The sequence below is a fragment of the Salvelinus alpinus genome, chromosome 8 (genome assembly GCF_045679555.1).
Source record: "Salvelinus alpinus chromosome 8, SLU_Salpinus.1, whole genome shotgun sequence".
Taxonomy (NCBI): Eukaryota; Metazoa; Chordata; class Actinopteri; order Salmoniformes; family Salmonidae; genus Salvelinus; species Salvelinus alpinus.
This window is the reverse complement of record NC_092093.1, coordinates 14,237,139-14,260,514: the sequence shown is the minus strand read 5'-3', so window position 1 is coordinate 14,260,514 and position 23,376 is coordinate 14,237,139. Positions and strand designations below refer to the sequence as shown.

Below are 23,376 nucleotides of genomic sequence, written 5' to 3'. Positions count from 1 at the left end.
TATATATAGGATGTACTGTGTTCCTCTGCAGAGTGACTATATATAGGATGTACTGTGTTACCCTCTGCAGAGGGACTATATTTAGGATGTACTGTGTTACCCTATGCAGAGTGACTATATATAGGATGTACTGTGTTACCCTCTGCAGAGGGACTATATTTAGGATGTACTGTTACCCTCTGCAGAGTGACTATATATAGGATGTACTCTGTTCCCCTCTGCAGAGTGACAACATATGTGTGTGTTCCCCTCTGCAGGTGGGGGGGATCCACGTGAACCACTGGAAGTTGGATCTGAAGCTGGGTATCTACACGCTGGTCCTCTACGCTGTCTTCCTGTGTTTCTCCATCATGATCGAGTACAACGTCTTCACCTTCGTCAACCTGCCCATGTGCATGGAGGAGTAGCTGGTCCACGCCCACCTCTGAACTAGGAATCTCCACTCCCTCAACCCCTAATGGCAACCAATCAAAATCAACGTTCCCCATCCTCCACCACGTTACTAAACCCGGTTACCTGGTTATCTCCTGTCTGACTGGTCACCTGTCATTGTCATAACTGACCTGTTGACCTCTTGATCTGATCCTGGTCTTTAAATCTTTTCTTTCCCTATGCTTGGACTCACTTTCCCATGAGGCTTTGTTCTGAGGAGTGGACAGACGCATTAAACGAACTGGACTCATTTTCAGACTAGTCCATTTTCCATTCCCCCATCCACACTATCTGTTGTCTTACTGGGCTTTCCTTAGCATTCCCCCACAGGCTCTAGAATCAACCCTACAGTAGTCTGCCTCTCCCAAACAACCCACACATACCTCCGTCCAGGTTAGGGTTAGTCCTAACCCTCAACATTGACCCTCACCCCTTCTCCTACTCTTCCCCCATCCAAACTTCTCCTCTTCTCATCCCCACCACACCGATCCACCCAAAGACCCTATGGAGAATATACAACCTCACCCTAAACCTCTCCCCCGAATCCTGCTTGTACCCTCAACCTTTGGAGGAGGAACTCTCCTCCTTCTCTTTCAGACCTGGACCCCTCTGACATAGTCCGAACTTTGACTTTTTCCAGATTGCTACGTCCCACCCCTCTGCAGCAGACACTCATCTTTCACTCCTCTCTACTCTTTAACTTTTCTCTTCTCTCGATCACCTCTTAAGACATTTTGTCAGGAAGGCTTTGTGTCTGAGAATACCAGAAGAGTATCATGTATATTTGTCAGGAAGCTTTGCGTCTGAGACTACCAGAAGAGTATCATGTATATTTGTCAGGAAGCTTGTCTGAGATTACCAGAAGAGTTTCATGTATATTTGTCAGGAAGCTTGTCTGAGAATACCAGAAGAGTGTCATGTATATTTGTCAGGAAGCTTGTCTGAGACTACCAGAAGAGTTTCATGTATATTTGTCAGGAAGCTTGTCTGAGAATACCAGAAGAGTATCATGTATATTTGTCAGGAAGATTTGTCTGAGACTACCAGAAGAGTATCATGTATATTTGTCAGGAAGCTTTGTCTGAGACTACCAGAAGAGTTTCATGTATATTTGCAGCACAATTGAAAACTTGTGAACATGTATTTTTTTCTTGTTTTTGTATCGTATTTTTGTTTTTTAGAGTTTAAAAATGACTAGTATGAAATACCTTTGAGAGCTTGTTTCAATCATAAAGGACATTGCCTGTTTCACAGTAATGAATTAGCACACAGAGAAAATGCATTTATTGTAAGGACATTTGTCTCCCCCTCAAAGGGTGGAGCCTGGCTCATGGCGGCAACTCCAAAATCCGTGGTGCTGAAATTTCAGCTGTTTTTTTTCTTCTTGTTCTGAGACGATATCTCACACACCCCCTCAGACTGCACAACACTAAAGAGAAAAAACACCTGCTCCAGAGTTGGGAGATATCTTTTGGACGGTGTCCATATTGGGACGTCTTTGGACAGTAGCATGGTGAAATGTGTATAGTATTACAGATAGGAATCGGTCTGTTCTTCTGTCTCCTGTCTGCTCTACCCCCTTTGACCACCAGGGGGCAATGCCCCCTCACTCTGATCTATCTGCATGGCAGGGGTCTCAAGCAACCACAGCCGTTTGGTTATCAGGGAATATCTGGAGCCTCCGCAGATCCAGTAGTGGGCGACATAGGTGTTCTCTCTCTGAATTACATGTAGATATTGCACTTTAAAACAAGCAAAGCTGTCGCCTCTCTTTCTGAATCAACTAGTGCTTCCTGTGTGTGTGTGGGGGGGGGGGGATGTACTGTACTGTGTGTTTGTGTGAGAGAATGACGAGGGTGTGGGGGGGGGGTGTACTGTGTGTTTGTGTGAGAGAATGACGAGGGGGTGTGCTGACTTGACGCCCCCAGGTTGGTCTCACCGCCTCCCCCTTCCCTAAAGACTTGAACCTCCAACATCGTGAGCACATACCCATTTCTGTCTGCAGTGCAATGCATGTTGGGACAATAAATGCAGGCTCCTCCATGGCACGACGCCCCCCCCCGGCACCCACTTTATAAATAAACGGCAGCTACAGGCTACTGCAATCTAAGACATTTGACATCATGCAAAAACACCTGCAGGAACTTAGTCTACAATAAGCTGGAGAGACTTGCATTGATAGGGGAGTGTTAAAGATGAGGACTTATCTTTCCCTTTTTTGTGTTGGCAGCAGGTACTTGTATATGCAATCTCAACGTAATGCGTGTTGGACTCTGGAGGAACTCCATTGGCGTTGCCATAACGTTAGTGGAACATTTGAGCTCACTGGTCTGAATGACCTGCTAAAGAACCGAGCCAGAGGACATGGAGGAAAGGTTCTGGAACGGGAGATTCTGTGTGTGCTGGGGAGTCCGACCCTCTGGTACAAGGGCATTACTCAATCACCAACTCTACCTGAGGAGCGGAGGGGAAGGACTCCTGCTGGGAAACACCCACCCCAGGCTGGCTACAGATGGTTTAGTCCAGAATCCTCTGAACTTTCTGGAAGTTTTCCTTCTCCATGAAAGAACTTTGTGAGATGAGTTCTCCCCTCTGTGTGAAGGACCTGAGGAGCAGACATTTTAGTAGCAGGACCCCTAAACTGATACTCTGGGGGGGAGGGGGGGTAGACTTGCTGTGTTCTTTTGAAAGAGAGTGACCACACAGGTCCTCAAGACTCTACTGGCCCCCCCTTCTTTATCCCCCCATCTCATCACACCCCTATGCTCTCTCTGACCCCCCCACCCTTCTCGACCATCAGCTTATAGCAGTGACCCCCACTGCTCTGTATATACCCCAGTGGGTCTTTTCCCCATAGAAGAATGAGTATTCTCTGCTAGTGCCATTCTGATTCTCATCGTTGTCTTCTTCCTAACGATCACTGCATTCTCAATCTTTTCACTGGTTCTTATTAACTGTACATACATAGATATTTTTTGAACATATGATGCTCGCTTTTTGGGTCAAGAGTATACCTGATTTCCTTTGTACATTTCTCTTTGTCTTGGTTTTGAGCGGTCGGTTTGGGTCTGTGTACAACACCTGTGTGGTCATGTCTTTGGTCCAATCCCCAATGGACCCCTAGACCCTAAACCCTAGGTACTTGTGGAGAGCTGAGAGGGTTTGACAGCTGTCAGTCATATGCTTTGCTCGGAAGTTTCACCATATTGTGTTAATACCAGTCAAATCCTCTCAGATCTCCACTAGTGTACATGGTCTAAAGGTTGCTTTAAATTGGTCCCTCGGTGCCAGGTCCTGTGAATGACAACGGGTGTATTCATTAGTTAGACCGCTGCAAAATGTTTTGAAACTGAAACTGTTTACTTTAAACGGAAAATGTTTTGCAACGAAAACGAGAGTTTCTATTGGACAAATTCAGGTAGGTCCCTCCCTGTTTGGTTCCTAGAGTAAACGGTTTCTGTTAAAGAAATGTTTTGCAACGGTCAAAACGATTTGTAAAGGTCTGCACCTAATGAATACTCCTCAGCACAGCAGGTCACACTGCTCTTACTGCTTGACTATCCTAACTCATCTAACACCCACACACACCACTGTGTAATAATTCTCTGGGCAATCTGCCGCATAACTTTATCACTTTTTAAAAAGAAGTAGAGTTCAGATGCCATATGTCATAGCTCTGCATCGAAAATACAGATTGTATGGAAACCATGTTGTACAAAATAAAAGCGCACATATCTACACACACACACACACACACACACACACACACATACACACACTCCCCCCATGGCAAAAATGACCATAAACCTAATTTATAATCTAGTAGTGTGATTTAATTTTAAACTTTTCCTGAGTGTGTGTGTTATAAAGACTGTATTGCTCTGTTTACTAAACTATAGTTAAATCATCTCTTTATAGCACACTTTGTTGAAGAAAAGTTAATTGTCAAACTAACAGATTATAGAGGGTTACTGAATTTTTTTGCGCTCAGCAACAATTTGTTTGCACTGTGAAAATGTTGCCCATACACACACACACACACACACACACACACACACGTATGTTCAATAACTATGACTTCTCAACACCGGAGTGGAGCTGTATGTAATTCTATTGAATGAATGAAACGACCTGATGCACTGTGAGCTCAATGTGATGTGGGAGTCATTTGTCAACCAATAAAAATGAGACATAAAACATAATGATAATATATTTAATGTAAAGTTAGTTAATATGAAACATTATCAAAAACATCTGTATAACTTATATGAATGTATTGTCTCGCTATACTGGACATATCCAACCGATGCATTTTACTGTAAAGCAATAATGTGAAAAAATTAAATGGCAAAAAGAATTCCTGTACATTTGTCTGTCTTTGAATACCCAATTTGTTTTAAAATCACTTATTAAATGTAGCAATTTAGTATGGATTTTGATAACTGTGCTTTGACTTGAATTTCTCAGCTGTAGTGTGTGTCTACATACATGGGCATTAATATGGAGTTGGTCCCCCCTTTTCCTGCTATAACAGCCTCTACTCATCTCGTTTCCACTAGATGTTGGAACATTGATGCAGGGACTTGCTTCCATTCAGCCAAAAGAGCATTAGTGAGGTCAGGCACTAATGTTGGGTGATTAGGCTTGGCTCGCAGTCTGCGTTCCAAAGGTGTTCGATGGGGTTGAAGTCAGGGCTCTGTGCAGGCCAGTCAAGTTCTTCCACACAGATCTCAACAAACCATTTCTGTATGGACCTCGCTTTGTGCACGAGGACATTATCTTGCTGAAACAGGAAAGGTCCTCCCCCAAACTGTTGCCACAAAGTTTGAAGCACAGAATCGTCTAGAATGTCATTGTATGCTGTAGCTTTAAGATTTCACTAGAACTAAGGGAGCTAGCCCGAACCATGAAAAACAGCCACAGACCATTATTCCTCCTCCAAACTTTACAGTTGGCACTGCATTTGGGCAGGTAGCATTCTCCTGGCATACGCCAAACCCACATTTGTGATTTTAGGCTTGGCCTACCACTTCGTAGCTGAGAGGTTGTTGCTCCGAGATGTTTCCACTTCACAATAACAGAAATTACAGTTGACCAGGGCAGCTCTAGCAGGGAAGACATTTGTAGAAACTAGTATTTGATCGCAGCATACTTAGTTTTCACTGAATACATATTAGCAGCCAGAAACTGTTTCAGATTTTTCATGTGAACTGCTTCAGTTCTTGGGTTATTTCAGACCTAGTGGTCTGCTGGTGTCTAACTGAAGACAGTCCTGTCCAGAAGGAAGCACTCGAGGCACAGTCATTTCAGACCTAGTGGTCTGCTGGTGTCTAACTGAAGACAGTCCTGTCCAGAAGGAAGCACTCGAGGCACAGTCATTTCAGACCTAGTGGTCTGCTGGTGTCTAACTGAAGACAGTCATGTCCAGAAGGAAGCACTCGAGGCACAGTCATTTCAGACCTAGTGGTCTGCTGGTGTCTAACTGAAGACAGTCCTGTCCAGAAGGAAGCACTCGAGGCACAGTCATTTCAGACCTAGTGGTCTGCTGGTGTCTAACTGAAGACAGTCCTGTCCAGAAGGAAGCACTCGAGGCACAGTCATTTCAGACTTAGTGGTCTGCTGGTGTCTAACTGAAGACAGTCCTGTCCAGAAGGAAGCACTCGAGGCACAGTCATTTCAGACCTAGTGGTCTGCTGGTGTCTAACTGAAGACAGTCATGTCCAGAAGGAAGCACTCGAGGCACAGTCATTTCAGACCTAGTGGTCTGCTGGTGTCTAACTGAAGACAGTCATGTCCAGAAGGAAGCACTCGAGGCACAGTCATTTCAGACCTAGTGGTCTGCTGGTGTCTAACTGAAGACAGTCATGTCCAGAAGGAAGCGCTCGAGGACCTTCTGTCCAGAAATGAAGCGTGAGCATCATGTAAGAGCTGCCTGACCATCACTGCCTTCCATTTTCCCATAACTTAACTACTTCAATTGATTTACACTAACCTAATTGAAACTTCTTTAGTTTTGGCAGACTATTTGTTTCATTTAAAGCGATAGTTAACCTGAATTACAAAATGAGACTGCTTAAAGGGTAAGGAAACCAGTATATAATTTTGTAATATGGGTGGACTATCCCTTTAAGTGAATCTCTAATGCCAAACGCATAGCTCCTTTTCCATCCCAACTGCCTTACCATTTCAATGTTAACTTTGTTAAATCTAATCTATTTCTCCAAGATGGGTGACCATGTCCTGTTCCATCCATGCGCATCACGTCAGGACAATTTGTAAGTCGCTCTGGATAAGAGCGTCTGCTAAATGACTTAAATGTAAATGTAAATGGATCTGACTATCTGGATCTAGCAGCATGTATGGCCCCATGTAGCCGGTGATGTGTCTTCCTCTAATGAGACAGCCTCTTGGCTATCATTTTACTGTTAACAAGCTTTTCTCACTCTCTTTCTCTCTCTTCTGTCCCCTCTTCTCTCTACCGTGATCTTGTGCTCTGAACATCCTCTTCTTCTCCATGGCCCCTAACAAGCGTTCTGTTTGGACTGCTTTATCTCATGATTATCTCACTCTCTGCTCTCTCTCTCTCTCCCATTTGTCTCCTGTCCAGATCCTGAGAGAATGGTCTTGACTGTTTAGAAGGTTGGCCTATATAGATCTAGCAATCCAACTGCTCTTCTGGAGATCTGGAGAAAAATGTTGTTCTTCCAGCCATCTCTGTGGTAGTATTTTGGGGACATTTTGTTTTTGTGTTTGTTATTTTTGACATGGTCCTGCTGTTTCTGCAAATTGCTCTGCTCAAAGTGATGGATGGTGGGCATACTGGGCTGCTGTTGCCTGTTGTAGTTTCTCTGAGGCACTCAAAGTACACTACGTACAAAATGTCAACGTTACCTAATTCCTTGGTTTTACCTTGTGATGATGTCACCAATATAAAGGGAAAGTGTCACAACCTCCAGGTATCTGTTTAACAAAATGAAATATACATAAATATATTTAGATTTTATTTTTTATTCTGAAAGCATATCCTTTGAATCTTTCCTCAAACCTGATGTTTCTTTTATAAAGGACACCTTATGTTAGATATATTTATGGTTTTATATAAATCTGAAGCTCAATGCATATTCGTCCAGAACAGATTGTAAATGCCAAACCAAAAAAGGATTTTACAGAACAGACTTTGAACTATTATTTACTGATGTTCAAATAAAGTGTTCCTCCAATATCTTACTGAGTATTCTGAAAAGTACTTTTTCTGGCTAGTGTTGGGCCAGTAACTGAAAGGTCACTGGTTCGAATCCCTGAGCTGACTAGTTAAGAAATGTTGATGAGCCCTTGAGCAAGGTACTTAACCCTAATTGCTCCTTTAAGTCGCTCTGGATAAGAGTGTCTGCTAAATAACTCAAATGGAAATGTCCCTCGAAAAACTCGAAAAACTCTGGTCTGAATTTGCCTGATGACTCATACTGAATTTAATTCCCCTGCTTTATCTATTGGTACATACATAGTCAGACTGTCATCCTAGAAGTCTTTTCTCCTGATCCATTCAGTCAGACTGTCATCCTAGAAGTCTTTTCTGCCGATCCATTCAGTCAGACTGTCATCCTAGAAGTCTTTTCTGCCGATCCATTCAGTCAGACTGTCATCCTAGAAGTCTTTTCTGCCGATCCATTCAGTCAGACTGTCATCCTAGAAGTATTTTCTGCCGACCCATTCAGTCAGACTGTCATCCTAGAAGTCTTTTCTGCCGATCCATTCAGTCAGACTGTCATCCTAGAAGTCTTTTCTGCCGATCCATTCAGTCAGACTGTCATCCTAGAAGTATTTTCTGCCGACCCATTCAGTCAGACTGTCATCCTAGAAGTCTTTTCTGCCGATCCATTCAGTCAGACTGTCATCCTAGAAGTCTTTTCTCCTGATCCATTCAGTCAGACTGTCATCCTAGAAGTCTTTTCTGCCGATCCATTCAGTCAGACTGTCATCCTAGAAGTATTTTCTGCCGACCCATTCAGTCAGACTGTCATCCTAGAAGTCTTTTCTGCCGATCCATTCAGTCAGACTGTCATCCTAGAAGTCTTTTCTGCCGATCCATTCAGTCAGACTGTCATCCTAGAAGTCCTTTTCTGCCGATCCATTCAGTCAGACTGTCATCCTAGAAGTCTTTTCTGCCGATCCATTCAGTCAGACTGTCATCCTAGAAGTCTTTTCTGCCGATCCATTCAGTCAGACTGTCATCCTAGAAGTCTTTTCTGCCGATCCATTCAGTCAGACTGTCATCCTAGAAGTCTTTTCTGCCGATCCATTCAGTCAGACTGTCATCCTAGAAGTCTTTTCTGCCGATACATTCAGTCAGACTGTCATCCTAGAAGTCCTTTTCTGCTGACGTCAAAGTGAGAAGCGTTGTACAAAACAAGTCATTAGCGAATGGATTATCTCTTACCAATCAGAGTATCAAAGCCAATGACTATTTCCGAAACGCCGCTTTGCCCACGTGTGTTCTGGCTCTGGCCACACCCAAAGGTTTCTCTGACCAATCAGAATGTCTTGAATGTGTTCACGTTGGAGATGCAGGCGGGAGGTGATCAAGTTCAGGTCGTGTTCCCCTGCTCAGACGTTTCTGACGCATGACAGATCTTACAACGCCTGGATATGTATTCTACGTATCAGATAACAACATACAGTATGTTATAGCAATCTGGTGCCTGACTGCACAGTTGATGACGTGGCAGCAACGTCAGGGGAACCCGACCCCAGACTCATCGTGGAGAAGAAACGTGGGCGTGGCGTTTGGCCGGAGTAATGTGTCTTGGTAGCCAGACAAGGTCTGAATACTGTTTCATTTGATGTGTCTTCTGAAACTGTCTGTGAACCTTGCATTTAGATTACATTAAAAAGCAATTGCTAAAAATTTGAGGTCAGTGATTGTCACCCATTCTGAAAAGCAGATTTATTAAAGATAGATTTCCAGAGACACGCACCATCATATTAATTCTTATTTGTGTTTATGACATTCCTATTTTAGCATTTAGATACGACATGCAGGGAGAAATGACCATGTCACTGAATTAATAGACTTTCAGAGACTGCAGTGTGACTCTCCAGGGTCGTTTATATTAGGGCATGGAACAGAAAACGTTGTATTAAGTTTTGCAACAAAAAACATGTTCCATGGTTCATTGTGATGTGCATAGTCTCCACCCCGGTCACTCCCTAGCGGTTTTGACTAGATAAATTGTATTCTATGTCAAAATTGACTTTTTGTAGCAGGTTAGGATAGTTAGGTTAAGGTTAGGGATAGGGTTAGGGCTAGCTAAAATGCAAACATTTTAAACTTTTGATGTCAATTTGACAAAAACTGGCATATTTATAGTGTCATTGTCTATGGACTATTTCCTTCCTGGATTATTACACAGACTAAATTAGTTAATCACTCTGTCCTTTAAAGGACGGAGACGTTATTGCTCAACGTTAAAGGACGGAGACGTTATTTTGCATTTCCATGTGTGTTTCAGAGAGTACGCCTTTGGAGTTGAGTTAGGAGGATTTTGATTTGATACTGCATGACATCTGATTCCTTTGTGATTATATATATGTTTTATATGACATTTGTTCCCTCCCATGTTTTTGTAATGGGTTTAGTCCTGACTGACCATTATAAACAAATCAGCTTTTCTTGTTGGCTAGTCCTTGTAGTCCCTCCCTGTTTCAATCCATTTTCTTCCGTTTTGTGACTAATGAACACAACCCATATCTAGACAGTTATTTGGTCAGGAAAGCTTCACAATGAGCTGTAGAGGTGAGGATTGATGAGTCTCACTGCTATAGGACCACAGCACTCCACTGGGTATGGAGTTGGGAAACAAGAAGAAACTCATCTTAAACTATGAACCCCATGGTTAGATGGGATGTCCGGGCAGGATGCTGGTAGCACGCTTTGGGTTTGTTCGGTTTAATAGGGCCAGACACCTCAGTCATGAGTAATGACCAAGCACACAGACGCATAAGTGTTGGCCAGGGTCCAAGACATACATTTGCTGCTGAAATATAGATTAATGAATTGTGTGCTCAGACCATTGTGTCTTTGACTCTCTCTTAGAGAGAGAGAGAAATGGCAAGGCAAAAACTGAATTTGGGAGAGAGAGGCCTAAATGGATGGCAGAGGTCTCAATGGATATTTTGGCACTGTCATGATATGATCCATAATTTAGACAAAGTGTTTTACTGCTTCAGAGAGAGCCCTATTATTAACGCTCTGTCTAACCGTTAATAATCCTTGTGTGAATCTCTACTTTCACACCACCCAAAATAGTTTTACAAATACAAAAGATACACCTACATTTTAACACAGATTGCAACACAAAATGAGGCGTTTTGTGTTGCACATTTACCTGAACTAGGCTACGACACTTCCTGAGCTAAAAAGTTGTTACACCACAAAAAAACCTCTGTAGAAAACGGTGCACAGTAAGTGTGTCTTGTGTATTTGTAAAGTAATTTTGGGATAAGTCGTGTTCAAGCCCTACGGGCCCTGGTCACATGTAGTGCACGATAACGGGAATAGGGTGCCATTTGGGATTCTCTCGCTCTCGCTCTCGCTCTCTCTCTCGCTCGCTCTCTCTCTCGCTAGCTCTCGCTTTCTCTCTCTCGCGCTCTTGTTGTTGACGAGGCCTCTAGTGGCGAAGTTGTGAATGACATGTACCCATCAGAGGCAGCACTCCAGTACCTGTATGTCCATATAGATGGGACTCTTGCTCACATTGGGAAGTGGTATTGTGCTCAGGGCAGCTAGCATGGCTAGCTAAGTGATTAATGGTTTGGAGCGTAGTAGAGTAGAGGATGCTCACATTGGGAAGTGGTATTGTGCTCAGGGTAGAGCAGAGGATGGAGCAGCCGGATGGGGATCCGAGAAGCCGTCAAGTCAGCAGGTTGGTCAACACCCACAACACCCGCACTTGCTCACTCTCCTGACGCTCCTCTGTCGCCTCTATGCATGCCGTCCTGAATTAATGTTGTCGAAATTGAATATTTCACAAAAGTTAGAGATGCTAAATAAATCACAGGTGGGTGGAGAGAGGAAAGCGCTTTCACGACCCTATTACGTATGGAGGGAGCACAATTAACTTCCTGATGCACAAGCTCTGGTTGATTTATGAATGTGTCTGGCGCTGCGAAGGGGTCTCGCTAAGGTGAGCTCCTGCTGAGGTGGCTACAGGTAATTTATTCCTTTTCCCAAGTTTGCCATTTACTTTCTCTCTCCTTTATCCACTGGGCTGGCAAGATTTATTCAAACAAAAGTGTTCATCTAACACTGTGTGGTGTCTTATCGGGACAGCTGGGTCGTGAGATAGAGACCTACTGAGAGCAAGGCTTAGATGTAACAAACCCATATTTATGCCATCTAGTAAGGCCAGTGATCTTGACAATGGTAGTCTGGCATGTTTCCTCTCTAATCCTAAAGCTAAAGTCTACATTTGAAAGGCCACTGCTAAAAAGAGAATTGGCATTCTTCCATTTGCTGTCGTCTGGTGCGCTCCCTCTTCTCTCTCTCTCTCTCTCTCTCTCTCTCTCTCTCTCTCTCTCTCTCTCTCTCTCTCTCTCTCACTCTCACTCTCACTCTCTCTCTCATATCTCTCTCTCTCATATCTCTCTCTCTCACTCTCTCTCTCTCTCTCTCATATCTCTCTCTCTCTCACTCTCTCTCTCTCTCTCTCTCTCTCTCTCATCTCTCTCTCTCTCTCTCTCTCTCTCTCTCTCTCTCTCTCTCTCTCTCTCTCTCTCTCTCTCTCTCTCATATCTCTCTCTCTCATATCTCTCTCTCTCTCTCTCTCTCTCTCTCTCATATCTCTCTCTCATATCTCTCTCTCATATCTCTCTCTCTCATATCTCTCTCTCTCTCTCTCTCTCTCTATCTCTCTCTCTCTCTCTCTCTCTCTCTCTCTCTCTCTCTCTCTCTCTCTCTCTCCCTCCCTCCCTCCCTCCCTCTTCTCTTCTCAGCTCTCTCACAGTCTCTCTCTCTCGCTCTCATTCTTGCTCTCTCACATTCTCTCTTCTCATCTGTCTCTTTCTCTCTCTCTGTGTTTTATTATGGTAGGTTAAAGGGTACTGTCACTTTCAGACCAGTCAGTTGATGTTGATGGGGCCACTGATGATTCTCCAGTGTGTTTCAGAGTGCTGGTATCTGTGGTTGATCTTTGCATGGGTCATTCTGGGTACACAATGGCACATTGTTCACGTGGCTGAACTTTTCTTGTCTCTCCATAATGCCAGGGTTGGCCAATGAAACAATGTTTCCATGGCAACAGCAAATAGCCCACCAACCACCATGGAAGAGTTCAGACAAGAGAAAATAAGAAAGGTATCTTTGGAAAAAGTGAATTCAAGTGAGTTGGTCTGCAAAAAAAATTGAAATCCATTTTCTTTAGAAAAAGAGAAATGAGAGTGAAGCCATTTTGTTGTAGACAGAAGTACAACCTGCTCAGAATGGATAAATATTCTGTCAACTTTTGAACTTGGTTTTTTTTAAAGTTCCATTCCTCTTCCGTATAATGAGTCCTCCAACAAGACATGTCTCTGTCATGTCGCCTCCCAGTCAGAGATTGTCGAGGTAAGAGTAAGACAAAGACATTCTTTGAATACTTTTATTAAAACATACACATTTAATAAATAATGTACATGTAGTAATAACGATAATAATAATAATACTTTAATACCCACTTCATCAATTAAGTAGAAATAGTTTTCAGTTTTCAGGTTGGATTGTACATTTATATTTTAACGTTTGTCATTGAGGCTGTCTGCACTCTGCATTCTTTGACTTCAAGGCTTACTTGTGGAGGAAAGTACAATGAGGTTTCTTTCACACCCACTGTTTACTATTATTATTATTACGGATACTGCTACCAGTCACTTTTTCCTAAACCCCACCTACATGTACATATCTACCTCAAATACTTCAGTATCCAGCACATTGTAGATTTGGTATTGGCACTGACCCTGTATATAGCTTCCTTTCTTATTTCCCATGTTTTATTTATACATACATATATATATATATATACATATATATATATATATATATATATGTATATATATATATATATATATATATATGTAATTATATATAAGACTATATAATATATATAATATATAATTTGTAAAAAATGTATTATTAGTTATAATATTTTGATATTGATTACAGCACTGCTGGGTAAATTTGCAAGTGAAGCATTTCACTGTACTTGTGCATGTGACAAGACTTGAACTTGAAATACAGTTTCACACGAGCACCCCTCTGCCCCCTCACACGTGTACACACACACACACACACACACAAGCACACACACACGCAGAATCACACACACGGTTGGCTGCCTCAAGTAGAGTGTATAGTGCTGAGCTCTGGTGCTTTTAGCATACATTTGGTCGTAAAGCGTCACACTGACCGAGGCAGCAGATCATTTGGTCGTAAAATGTCACACTGACCGAGGCAGCAGACCATTTGGTCGTAAAATGTCACACTGACCGAGGCAGCAGACCATTTGGTCGTAAAACGTCACACTGACCGAGGCAGCAGACCATTTGGTCGTAAAATGTCACACTGACCGAGGCAGCAGACCATTTGGTCGTAAAATGTCACACTGACCGAGGCAGCAGACCATTTGGTCATAAAACGTCACACTGACCGAGGCAGCAGACCATTTGGTCGTAAAACGTCACACTGACCGAGGCAGCAGACCATTTGGTCGTAAAGCGTCACATTGACCGAGGCAGCAGACCAGTTGGTCGTAAAGCGTCACACTGACCGAGGCAGCAGACTCCAGTTAGCTCCTTTCTCAGCAGAATTAAAGCAGAGGCTGAATTTCACTCTTCTACTGCCACCCTTCTTATTGACCCTTTCTCCTTCCCTTCCTCTCCTCTCCATCCTCTCTTTCTCCACTTCAACTTAGTGCTTCTGTAGGGCGAGTGGTATACCTCCTTTTTAAGGACTACAAAGAAAAAAGCCACGCAATGGACAGTCGAAAGGGGTTTTAGAAAATCACAGATATTCAGAGAGGAACAAATTGTAAAATTTACTGTTACACAACATACGTTACTCAGCTGCAGAATAAAATTGTTCATTTAAAAACAAATAAAACCACAACAGTTCGCTCCTGTCAGAATCAATAAAGGTGAATCTTTATCCTTCTCCAATAGACAGACAGGCAGAGAGAGGCTGAAAATATACCTCTAGTTGTTAAATCCTCTGTTGTTCAAGTGGGCTTGATAGGCAGAAGAATAGCATCCTGTCATGAAACCCACATCTCTCTTAATACCAAACTCTCAGAGACTGGATAGACAGAACGAGTCACACCAGAAGTTCTGTTTTAGTTAGTCACTCTAGTTAGTCACTGTAGTTAGTCACTGACGGCAGCGGTGGAGATGCTCCGCTGGTGTCCAGAGGGTCCAGTGCTGGGGGTCATGTTTCCATATGTCGTGCTGGCGAGGGTTCGTGGGGCAGGTTGGTGGAGTTGGCCAGAGGCTGCGAGTGCGACGTGTGGGGTGTATGTCCGCGGCCCACAGAGTTCTGCTGCGGCTCCAACGCCATGGCGTTCTGCGGTTGAGGGAACTCCTTCACTTGACGCCGGTACTCCAGGAAGGTGGACGCCTTCGTGGCGATCGCCACCACGTTCTTGCCGACGAAGATGGTGGAGACTCTACTGTCCTGGAACAGCACCATGTTGACCCCGCGGATCAGGATAGTGACCATGTTGATGGTGATCAGGCTGAGGACAGGGTAGAGCATCATCTTATGGAGCGACACGTGTTCCCCTTGCGTGGAGATCTCGCTGAGGGAGACGCAGGGCAGGGTGAGGAGGAGGACGTAGCAGTAGAAGAACATCAGCCCCTCGGCCCAGATGGGCAGGCCGGTCCGCTGAGGCTCCCACAGGTTGGCCTGGATGTCAAGAAGATCCAGAAGATCAAGAGCCACCCAGAAGATCCTCCCCCGCATGTCCTCCTTCTTCCTGAAGGTCCTCACATACTCCATGCTGTCCAGAGCCACTAGAACCAAGTAAAGCCCTGGGACACACACAGACAGTAGCAGAGTCAAGGCTTTCCGGGCCACCGTCTCCAGGGACTTCCTATCGGCCTTGCAGTTCTGGAAGATGAAGTAGAGCTTGATCTCCAGTACAAAGATGTAGAGGAACCAGAGGATCATGGCGTAGCCGCGGCGGGCCGTGCGCACCTCTGCGCCCACCCACACGGCCACGTAGCGCAGCACGATGAGGAAGCAGATGTCCCCGACCAGCACGATGATGCACACGCCGATCTTCCTGGGCCCCTGGTTCTGCTCCACCAGGTAAGCATCCATGAAGGCCATGCTGGTCATGATGACGATGGTGGTCAGGCACACGTGGCGTTTGTCCGGGGGCGGCAACACCATGGTGAGGAGCTGACCGCCCGCTGGCTCTCACCTCCAGTCCACGGCTTCCGAGTTTAGAAAAAGAACGGGTTCAGAAAAAGGGACATGGCCGTGTCAAAAATGTAAATGTCAAAGGGGGATAACGGTTATCCCTGGGGGATGCCAGTGAGTCATACTCAGTCCTTTGAGAGTCAGTCCAGTTAGTCAGTTCTGGGAAAGTTAGTCCAGTGAGAGTCACTCCAGTGAGAGTCACTCCAGTGAGTGTCAGTCCAGTGAGTGTCAGTCCAGGGAGAGACAGTCCAGGGAGAGACAGTCCAGGGAGAGACAGTCCAGGGAGCGTCCGTCCAGTGAGTCTAGTGATTAAAAACAGTGAAGTTAGGGGTGGTCAGTCTTTGCACGGCTGCTATCAGGTGATTTTTCTCAAGCCATGCGAATTCAGGAACATCATCTCATCACTCAGTGCAGTTCCATTGATCCACCTCTGCTAGTAAAGCAGGTGCCTCTTAGGCTGACGATCCATGACTCATACTGGGATGCTAATCTGCACACTCCGGGGGAGTGGAGGATACACAGAGAGGTGTGTATAGGACACAGTGGTGCAATGGGAGGTTGTATGGGGCAGAGAAAAGCAGTGTGTGTGGCTCAGTCCCTCAGTGTGTGTGTGGCTCAGTCCCTCAGTGTGTGTGGCTCAGTCCCTCAGTGTGTGTGTGGCTCAGTCCCTCAGTGTGTGTGGCTCAGTCCCTCAGTGAGTGTGGCGCAGTCCCTCAGTGTGTGTGGCTCAGTCCCTCAGTGTGTGTGGCTCAGTCCCTCAGTGTGTGTGGCTCAGTCCCTCAGTGTGTGTGGCTCAGTCCCTCAGTGAGTGTGGCGCAGTCCCTCAGTGTGTGTGGCTCAGTCCCTCGGTGTGTGTGTGGCTCAGTCCCTCAGTGTGTGTGGCTCAGTCCCTCAGTGAGTGTGGCGCAGTCCCTCAGTGTGTGTGGCTCAGTCCCTCAGTGTGTGTGGCTCAGTCCCTCAGTGTGTGTGGCTCAGTCCCTCAGTGAGTGTGGCGCAGTCCCTCAGTGTGTGTGGCGCAGTCCCTCAGTGTGTGTGGCTCAGTCCCTCAGTGTGTGTGGCTCAGTCCCTCAGTGTGTGTGGCGCAGTCCCTCAGTGTGTGTGGCTCAGTCCCTCAGTGAGTGTGGCTCAGTCCCTCAGTGAGTGTGGCGCAGTCCCTCAGTGTGTGTGGCTCAGTCCCTCAGTGTGTGTGGCTCAGTCCCTCAGTGTGTGTGGCTCAGTCCCTCAGTGTGTGTGGCTCAGTCCCTCAGTGTGTGTGGCTCAGTCCCTCAGTGTGTGTGGCTCAGTCCCTCAGTGTGTGTGGCTCAGTCCCTCAGTGTGTGTGGCTCAGTCCCTCGGTGTGTGTGGCTCAGTCCCTCGGTGTGTGTGGCTCAGTCCCTCAGTGAGTGTGGAGGCTGAGAGAGATTATTTTGTTCAGTGTGTGGTGGAGTCACTCTATGGGGCAGCACTGGGCACGGGTGTGCAGTGTGTGTGGCTCTGTCCAGTGGTGCAGTGTGTGTGTATTTGTGAATGTGAACGTGAGAGAGGAGGCTGCAGTGGCCAGATCCCCAGTAGCCATAAATCACAGAGACACAGAAGGGGGATCAGCGGCCCGTGGGGCCCTGGGTCCAACGCAGGCTTCCCCAGGGGGAGGTTCTCACACTGGGCCAGAGACGCAGCATCCTCTCTCCCCTCTGCCACGTGCCGGCTTCGTCACAGCCTGGGGGAGAAAACAAGGGAGGGAGGGAGGGAGGGAGGGAGAAAGAGGGAGAGAGGGAAAGAGAGGGAGATAGAATAAGAGAGGGAGGGAGAGAGAGAGAGGAATAAAGAAAGAAAACTGTCAGCATAACTGGACTATATAACTCTGCGCTCATTGCCAAAGGCAGCAGGCAGTCCTCGTGCCAGGAGCCAGGCAATGTGTCAGTGTGGTTAAGCTGTAGTCTTGTCTCTTACACTTTAGGGAAGGAGGAATATGTTGCACCACTCAGGACCGTTTTAAACCGTCTGTCATCCCTATCTCACTGTGTAATGGGGAGTAGCAGAAGACTTGGTCCATGTTAACCTAGCATGCCAGCTATCAGGTGCGGTAAAAGATGGTGGCTCGTACTAGAATAACTTCAACTGTTTGGACGTTTTCCTCATTTACTCCTACAGTACATTCACTCCTATATCAGACAGTCGATCTACTGTCCAATAATGTCTCCACAGGTGGGAGAAAACATCTATTCTCAATAAAAACGGAAGTCTCAACGTCAGTCAATAAAATGGAGCATCTACCCGTCCGACGAGGAACGTTAGTTCACTTACAGTAGACACCATCGATTAGGTGTCAGGTTTCCTCTCGGACTCTGTTGAATGATGTTTCAAGGTGCGTGAAGTTTGACCTGCTGAGTATTCATGTTGACGTGCATGTTGAGCGCTATGACAGGTGAGTTCACGGGCGCACTCACCAAGCTTCTGCTCCGACATTTACTGCACTTTGTTAAATATAATGGATGCTGGGCGTGAAACAGTGCCCGCAGGCGCCAGCCACACGTCACTCGCTCGCGTCATCCATAAATAACATGGAGAAGGAACAAAACAGAGGGGGAAGTGAAAGGAGTTAATTGAGCAGAAATGTCGCCTTCAATTGTAATTTGAGCATCAGTCATCACAATGTCAAGTTCTCACATTCGACAGCCATGAGTGCTAACTTCCTGTCATACATTCTGTCATAATAGGTTGGCCTATCTGTCACTATAGACAGTCGTTGGTATCAGTCGTATAGAAAGAGAATGAATCACGCATTAACCCTGTCACCTTGTCTACATTCTAAAATCTATATATACATTTATATATTTTTTTTAACTTAACTAGGCAAGTCAGTTAAGAACAAATTCTTATTTTGTGACGGCCTAGGAACAGTGGGTTAACTGCCTTGTTCAGGGGCAGAACAACAGATTTTTACCTTGTCAGCTCGGGGATTCAAACTTGCAACCTTTTGGTTACTAGTTCAACGCTCTAACCACTAGGCTACCTGATTCCCCACTAGGCTACCCTGCCACCCCACTAGGCTACCTGATTCCCCATTGGGCTACCTGCCACCCCACTAGGCTACTTGCCGCCCCACTAGGCTACCTGATTCCCCATTGGGCTACCTGCCGCCCCACTAGGCTACCTGATTCCCCATTGGGCTACCTGCCACCCCACTAGGCTACTTGCCGCCCCACTAGGCTACCTGCCACCCCACTAGGCTACCTGCCACCCCACTAGGCTACCTGATTCCCCATTAGGCTACCTGCCACCCCACTAGGCTACCTGCCACCCCACTAGGCTACCTGCCGCCCCACTAGGCTACCTGCCACCCCACTAGGCTACCTGATTCCCCATTAGGCTACCTGCCGCCCCACTAGGCTACCTGCCGCCCCACTAGGCTAGCTGTCGTTATGCAGCATGCAGAACATAAAATATGCATGAAATACTAAAGAAATACATTGTTTAACATTGAAATGTCAGCATATCAGGTTATGTACCATGGAGCATTTCAAATGTACCTGAACTACTCTTGCACAAAGCTGTTTAACATTGAAGCCTCAGCCCACTAGTGACCATCCTAAATCATTTGGTTTTCAAACTATCAAGAAAATGAATAAAGTGAATATAGTGACACTATGTACTGTAAATATGTTTTCATCCATCAACAACCACACACAGCCCAACTGTACCATTACTCATGAGAGAGCATGCTGCATACTCTTTTTGTCTCAGAGATACATTTATGTTGCCCCCCATAAGGCAATCAAACAGGCAAAAGGTTAGTACAGAGACAAAGTGGAGTCACAATTCAACGGCTCAGACACGAGACATATGTGGCAGGGTTTACAGACAATCAGGGATTATAAAGGGAAAGCCAGCCACATTACGGACACCGATTGCTCCCAGAGAAGCTAAACACCTTCTTCGCCCGCTTTGAGGATAACACAATGCCACCAACGCAGCCCGCTCCCAAGGACTGTGGGCTCTCGTTCTCCGTGGCCGACGTGAGTAAGACATTTAAGCATGTTAACCCTCGCAAGGCGGCATCCCTAGCCGCGTCCTCAGAGCATGTGCAGACCAGCTGGCTGGAGTGTTTACGAACATATTCAATCTCACCCTATCCCAATCTGCTGTCCTCACTTGCTTCAAGATGTCCACCATTGTTCCCGTACCCAAGAAGACTCAGAGCTACATATATGTTGAGATGTATGCCGAGGCCACTGAGGCTCAGAGCTACATATATGTTGAGATGTATGCCGAGGCCACTGAGACTCAGAGCTACATATATGTTGAGATGTATGCCGAGGCCACTGAGACTCAGAGCTACATATATGTTGAGATGCATGTCGAGGCCACTGAGACTCAGAGCTACATATATGTTGAGATGTATGCCGAGGCCACTGAGACTCAGAGCTACATATATGTTGAGATGTATGCCGAGGCCACTGAGACTCAGAGCTACATATATGTTGAGATGTATGCCGAGGCCACTGAGACTCAGAGCTACATATATGTTGAGATGTATGCCGAGGCCACTGAGACTCAGAGCTACATATATGTTGAGATGTATGCCGAGGCCACTGAGACTCAGAGCTACATATATGTTGAGATGCATGTCGAGGCCACTGAGACTCAGAGCTACATATATGTTGAGATGTATGCCGAGGCCACTGAGACTCAGAGCTACATATATGTTGAGATGTATGCCGAGGCCACTGAGACTCAGAGCTACATATATGTTGAGATGTATGCCGAGGCCACTGAGACTCAGAGCTACATATATGTTGAGATGCATGTCGAGGCCACTGAGACTCAGAGCTACATATATGTTGAGATGTATGCCGAGGCCACTGAGACTCAGAGCTACATATATGTTGAGATGTATGCCGAGGCCACTGAGACTCAGAGCTACATATATGTTGAGATGTATGCCGAGGCCACTGAGACTCAGAGATACATACAGTGGGGAGAACAAGTATTTGATACACTGCCGATTTTGCAGGTTTTCCTACTTACAAAGCATGTAGAGGTCTGTAATTTTTATCACAGGTACACTTCAACTGTGAGAGACGGAATCTAAAACAAAAATCCAGAAAATCATATTGTATGATTTTTAAGTAATTAATTTGCATTTTATTGCATGACATAAGTATTTGATACATCAGAAAAGCAGAACTTAATATTTGGTACAGAAACCTTTGTTTGCAATTACAGAGATCATATGTTTCCTGTAGTTCTTGACCAGGTTTGCACACACTGCAGCAGGGATTTTGGCCCACTCCTCCATACAGACCTTCTCCAGATCCTTCAGGTTTCGGGGCTGTCGCTGGGCAATACGGACTTTCAGCTCCCTCCAAAGATTTTCTATTGGGTTCAGGTCTGGAGACTGGCTAGGCCACTCCAGGACCTTGAGATGCTTCTTACGGAGCCACTCCTTAGTTGCCCTGGCTGTGTGTTTCGGGTCGTTGTCATGCTGGAAGACCCAGCCACGACCTATCTTCAATGCTCTTACTGAGGGAAGGAGGTTGTTGGCCAAGATCTCGCGATGCATGGCCCCATCCATCCTCCCCTCAATACGGTGCAGTCATCCTGTCCCCTTTGCAGAAAAGCATCCCCAAAGAATGATGTTTCCACCTCCAAGCTTCACGGTTAGGATGGTGTTCTTGGGGTTGTACTAATCCTTCTTCTTCCTCCAAACACGGCGAGTGGAGTTTAGACCAAAAAGCTCTATTTTTGTCTCATCAGACCACATGACCTTCTCCAATTCCTCCTCTGGATCATCCAGATGGTCATTGGCAAACTTCAGACGGGCCTGGACATGCGCTGGCTTGAGCAGGGGGACCTTGCGTGCGCTGCAGGATTTTAATCCATGACGGCGTAGTGTGTTACTAATGGTTTTCTTTGAGACTGTGGTCCCAGCTCTCTTCAGGTCATTAACCAGGTCCTGCCGTGTAGTTCTGGGCTGATCCCTCACCTTCCTCATGATCATTGATGCCCCACGAGGTGAGATCTTGCATGGAGCCCCAGACCGAGGGTGATTGACCGTCATCTTGAACTTCTTCCATTTTCTAATAATTACGCCAACAGTTGTTGCCTTCTCACCAAGCTGCTTACCTATTGTCCTGTAGCCCATCCCAGCCTTGTGCAGGTCTACAATTTTATCCCTGATGTCCTTACACAGCTCTCTGGTCTTGGCCATTGTGGAGAGGTTGGAGTCTGTTTGATTGAGTGGGTGGACAGGTGTCTTTTATACAGGTAACGAGTTCAAACAGGTGCAGTTAATACAGGTAATGAGTGGAGAACAGGAGGGCTTCTTAAAGAAAAACTAACAGGTCTGTGAGAGCCGGAATTCTTACTGGTTGGTAGGTGATCAAATACTTATGTCATGCAATAAAATGCGAATTAATTACTTAAAAATCATACAATGTGATTTTCTGGATTTTTGTTTTAAATTCCGTCTCTCACAGTTGAAGTGTACCTATGATAAAAATTACAGACCTCTACATGCTTTGTAAGTAGGAAAACCTGCAAAATCGGCAGTGTATCAAATACTTGTTCTCCCCACTGTATATGTTGAGATGCATGCCGAGGCCACTGAGACTCAGAGCTACATATATATTGAGATGTATGCCGAGGCCACTGAGCTACAAATACAGTGCATTCGGATAGAATTCAGACCCCTTGACGTTTTCCACATTCTGTTATGTTACAGCCTTATTCTAAAATGTATTAAATAAATAAAAATCTTCAGCAATCTCCACACAATACTCCGTAATGACAAAGTGAAAGCAAGTTTTTCAAAATCTTTGAAAATGTATTAAAAATAAAAAACAAATCATATATATCTACAGTTGAAGTTTACATACACCTTTGCCAAATACATTTAAACTCAGTTTTTCACAATTCCTGACATTTAATCCTAGTAAAAATTCCCTGTCTTAGGTCAGTTAAGATCACCACTTTATTTTAAGAATGTGAAATGTCAGAATAATAGTAGAGAGAATTATTTATTTCAGCTTTTATTTCTTTCATCACATTCCCAGTGGGTCAGAAGTTTACATACATTCAATTAGTATTTGGTAGCATTGCCTTTAAATTGTTTAACTTGGGTTAAATGTTTTGGGTAGCCTTCCAAAAGCTTCCCACAATAAGTTTGGTGAATTTTGGCCCATTCCTCCTGACAGAGCTGATGTAACTGAGTCAGGTTTGTAGGCCTCCTTGCTCGCACACGCTTGTTCAGTTCTGCCCACAAATGTTCTATGGGATTGAGGTCAGGGCTTTGTGATGGCCACTCCAATACCTTGACTTTGTTGTCTTTAAGCCATTTTGCCACAACCTTGGAAGTATGCTTGGGGTCATTGTCCATTTGGAAGACCCATTTGCGACCAAGCTTTAACTTCCTGAGTGATATAATGAGATGTTGCTTCAATATACAGAGGGTAGTGCGTACGGCCCAGTACATCACTGGAGCCAAGCTTCCTGCCATCCAAGACCTCTATACCAGG

At 45.2% G+C, this 23,376-nt stretch overlaps 2 protein-coding genes across 3 annotated transcripts in view; one reads left to right on the top strand and one right to left on the bottom strand.

The window, feature by feature from the left end:
* Nucleotides 1-4,789, top strand: part of LOC139582574 (sodium/potassium/calcium exchanger 4-like) — a 50,250-nt gene extending 45,461 nt beyond the window's left edge. Inside the window, exon 17 of the mRNA XM_071412699.1 lies at nucleotides 258-4,789. Coding sequence (XP_071268800.1) covers nucleotides 258-407 — 150 coding nt within the window. The 3' untranslated portion in view covers nucleotides 408-4,789. The remainder of the gene's footprint in view (nucleotides 1-257) is intronic.
* Nucleotides 4,790-13,580: 8,791 nt separating this feature from the next.
* The window catches only part of LOC139582573 (transmembrane protein 121-like), a 70,445-nt gene continuing 60,649 nt past the window's right edge, over nucleotides 13,581-23,376 (bottom strand). For both annotated transcript variants that reach the window (XM_071412697.1, XM_071412698.1), the window contains exon 2: nucleotides 13,581-17,576. In XM_071412697.1, the coding sequence (XP_071268798.1) occupies nucleotides 14,885-15,850 (966 nt within the window). In that variant the 5' untranslated portion in view covers nucleotides 15,851-17,576 and the 3' untranslated portion in view covers nucleotides 13,581-14,884. The remainder of the gene's footprint in view (nucleotides 17,577-23,376) is intronic.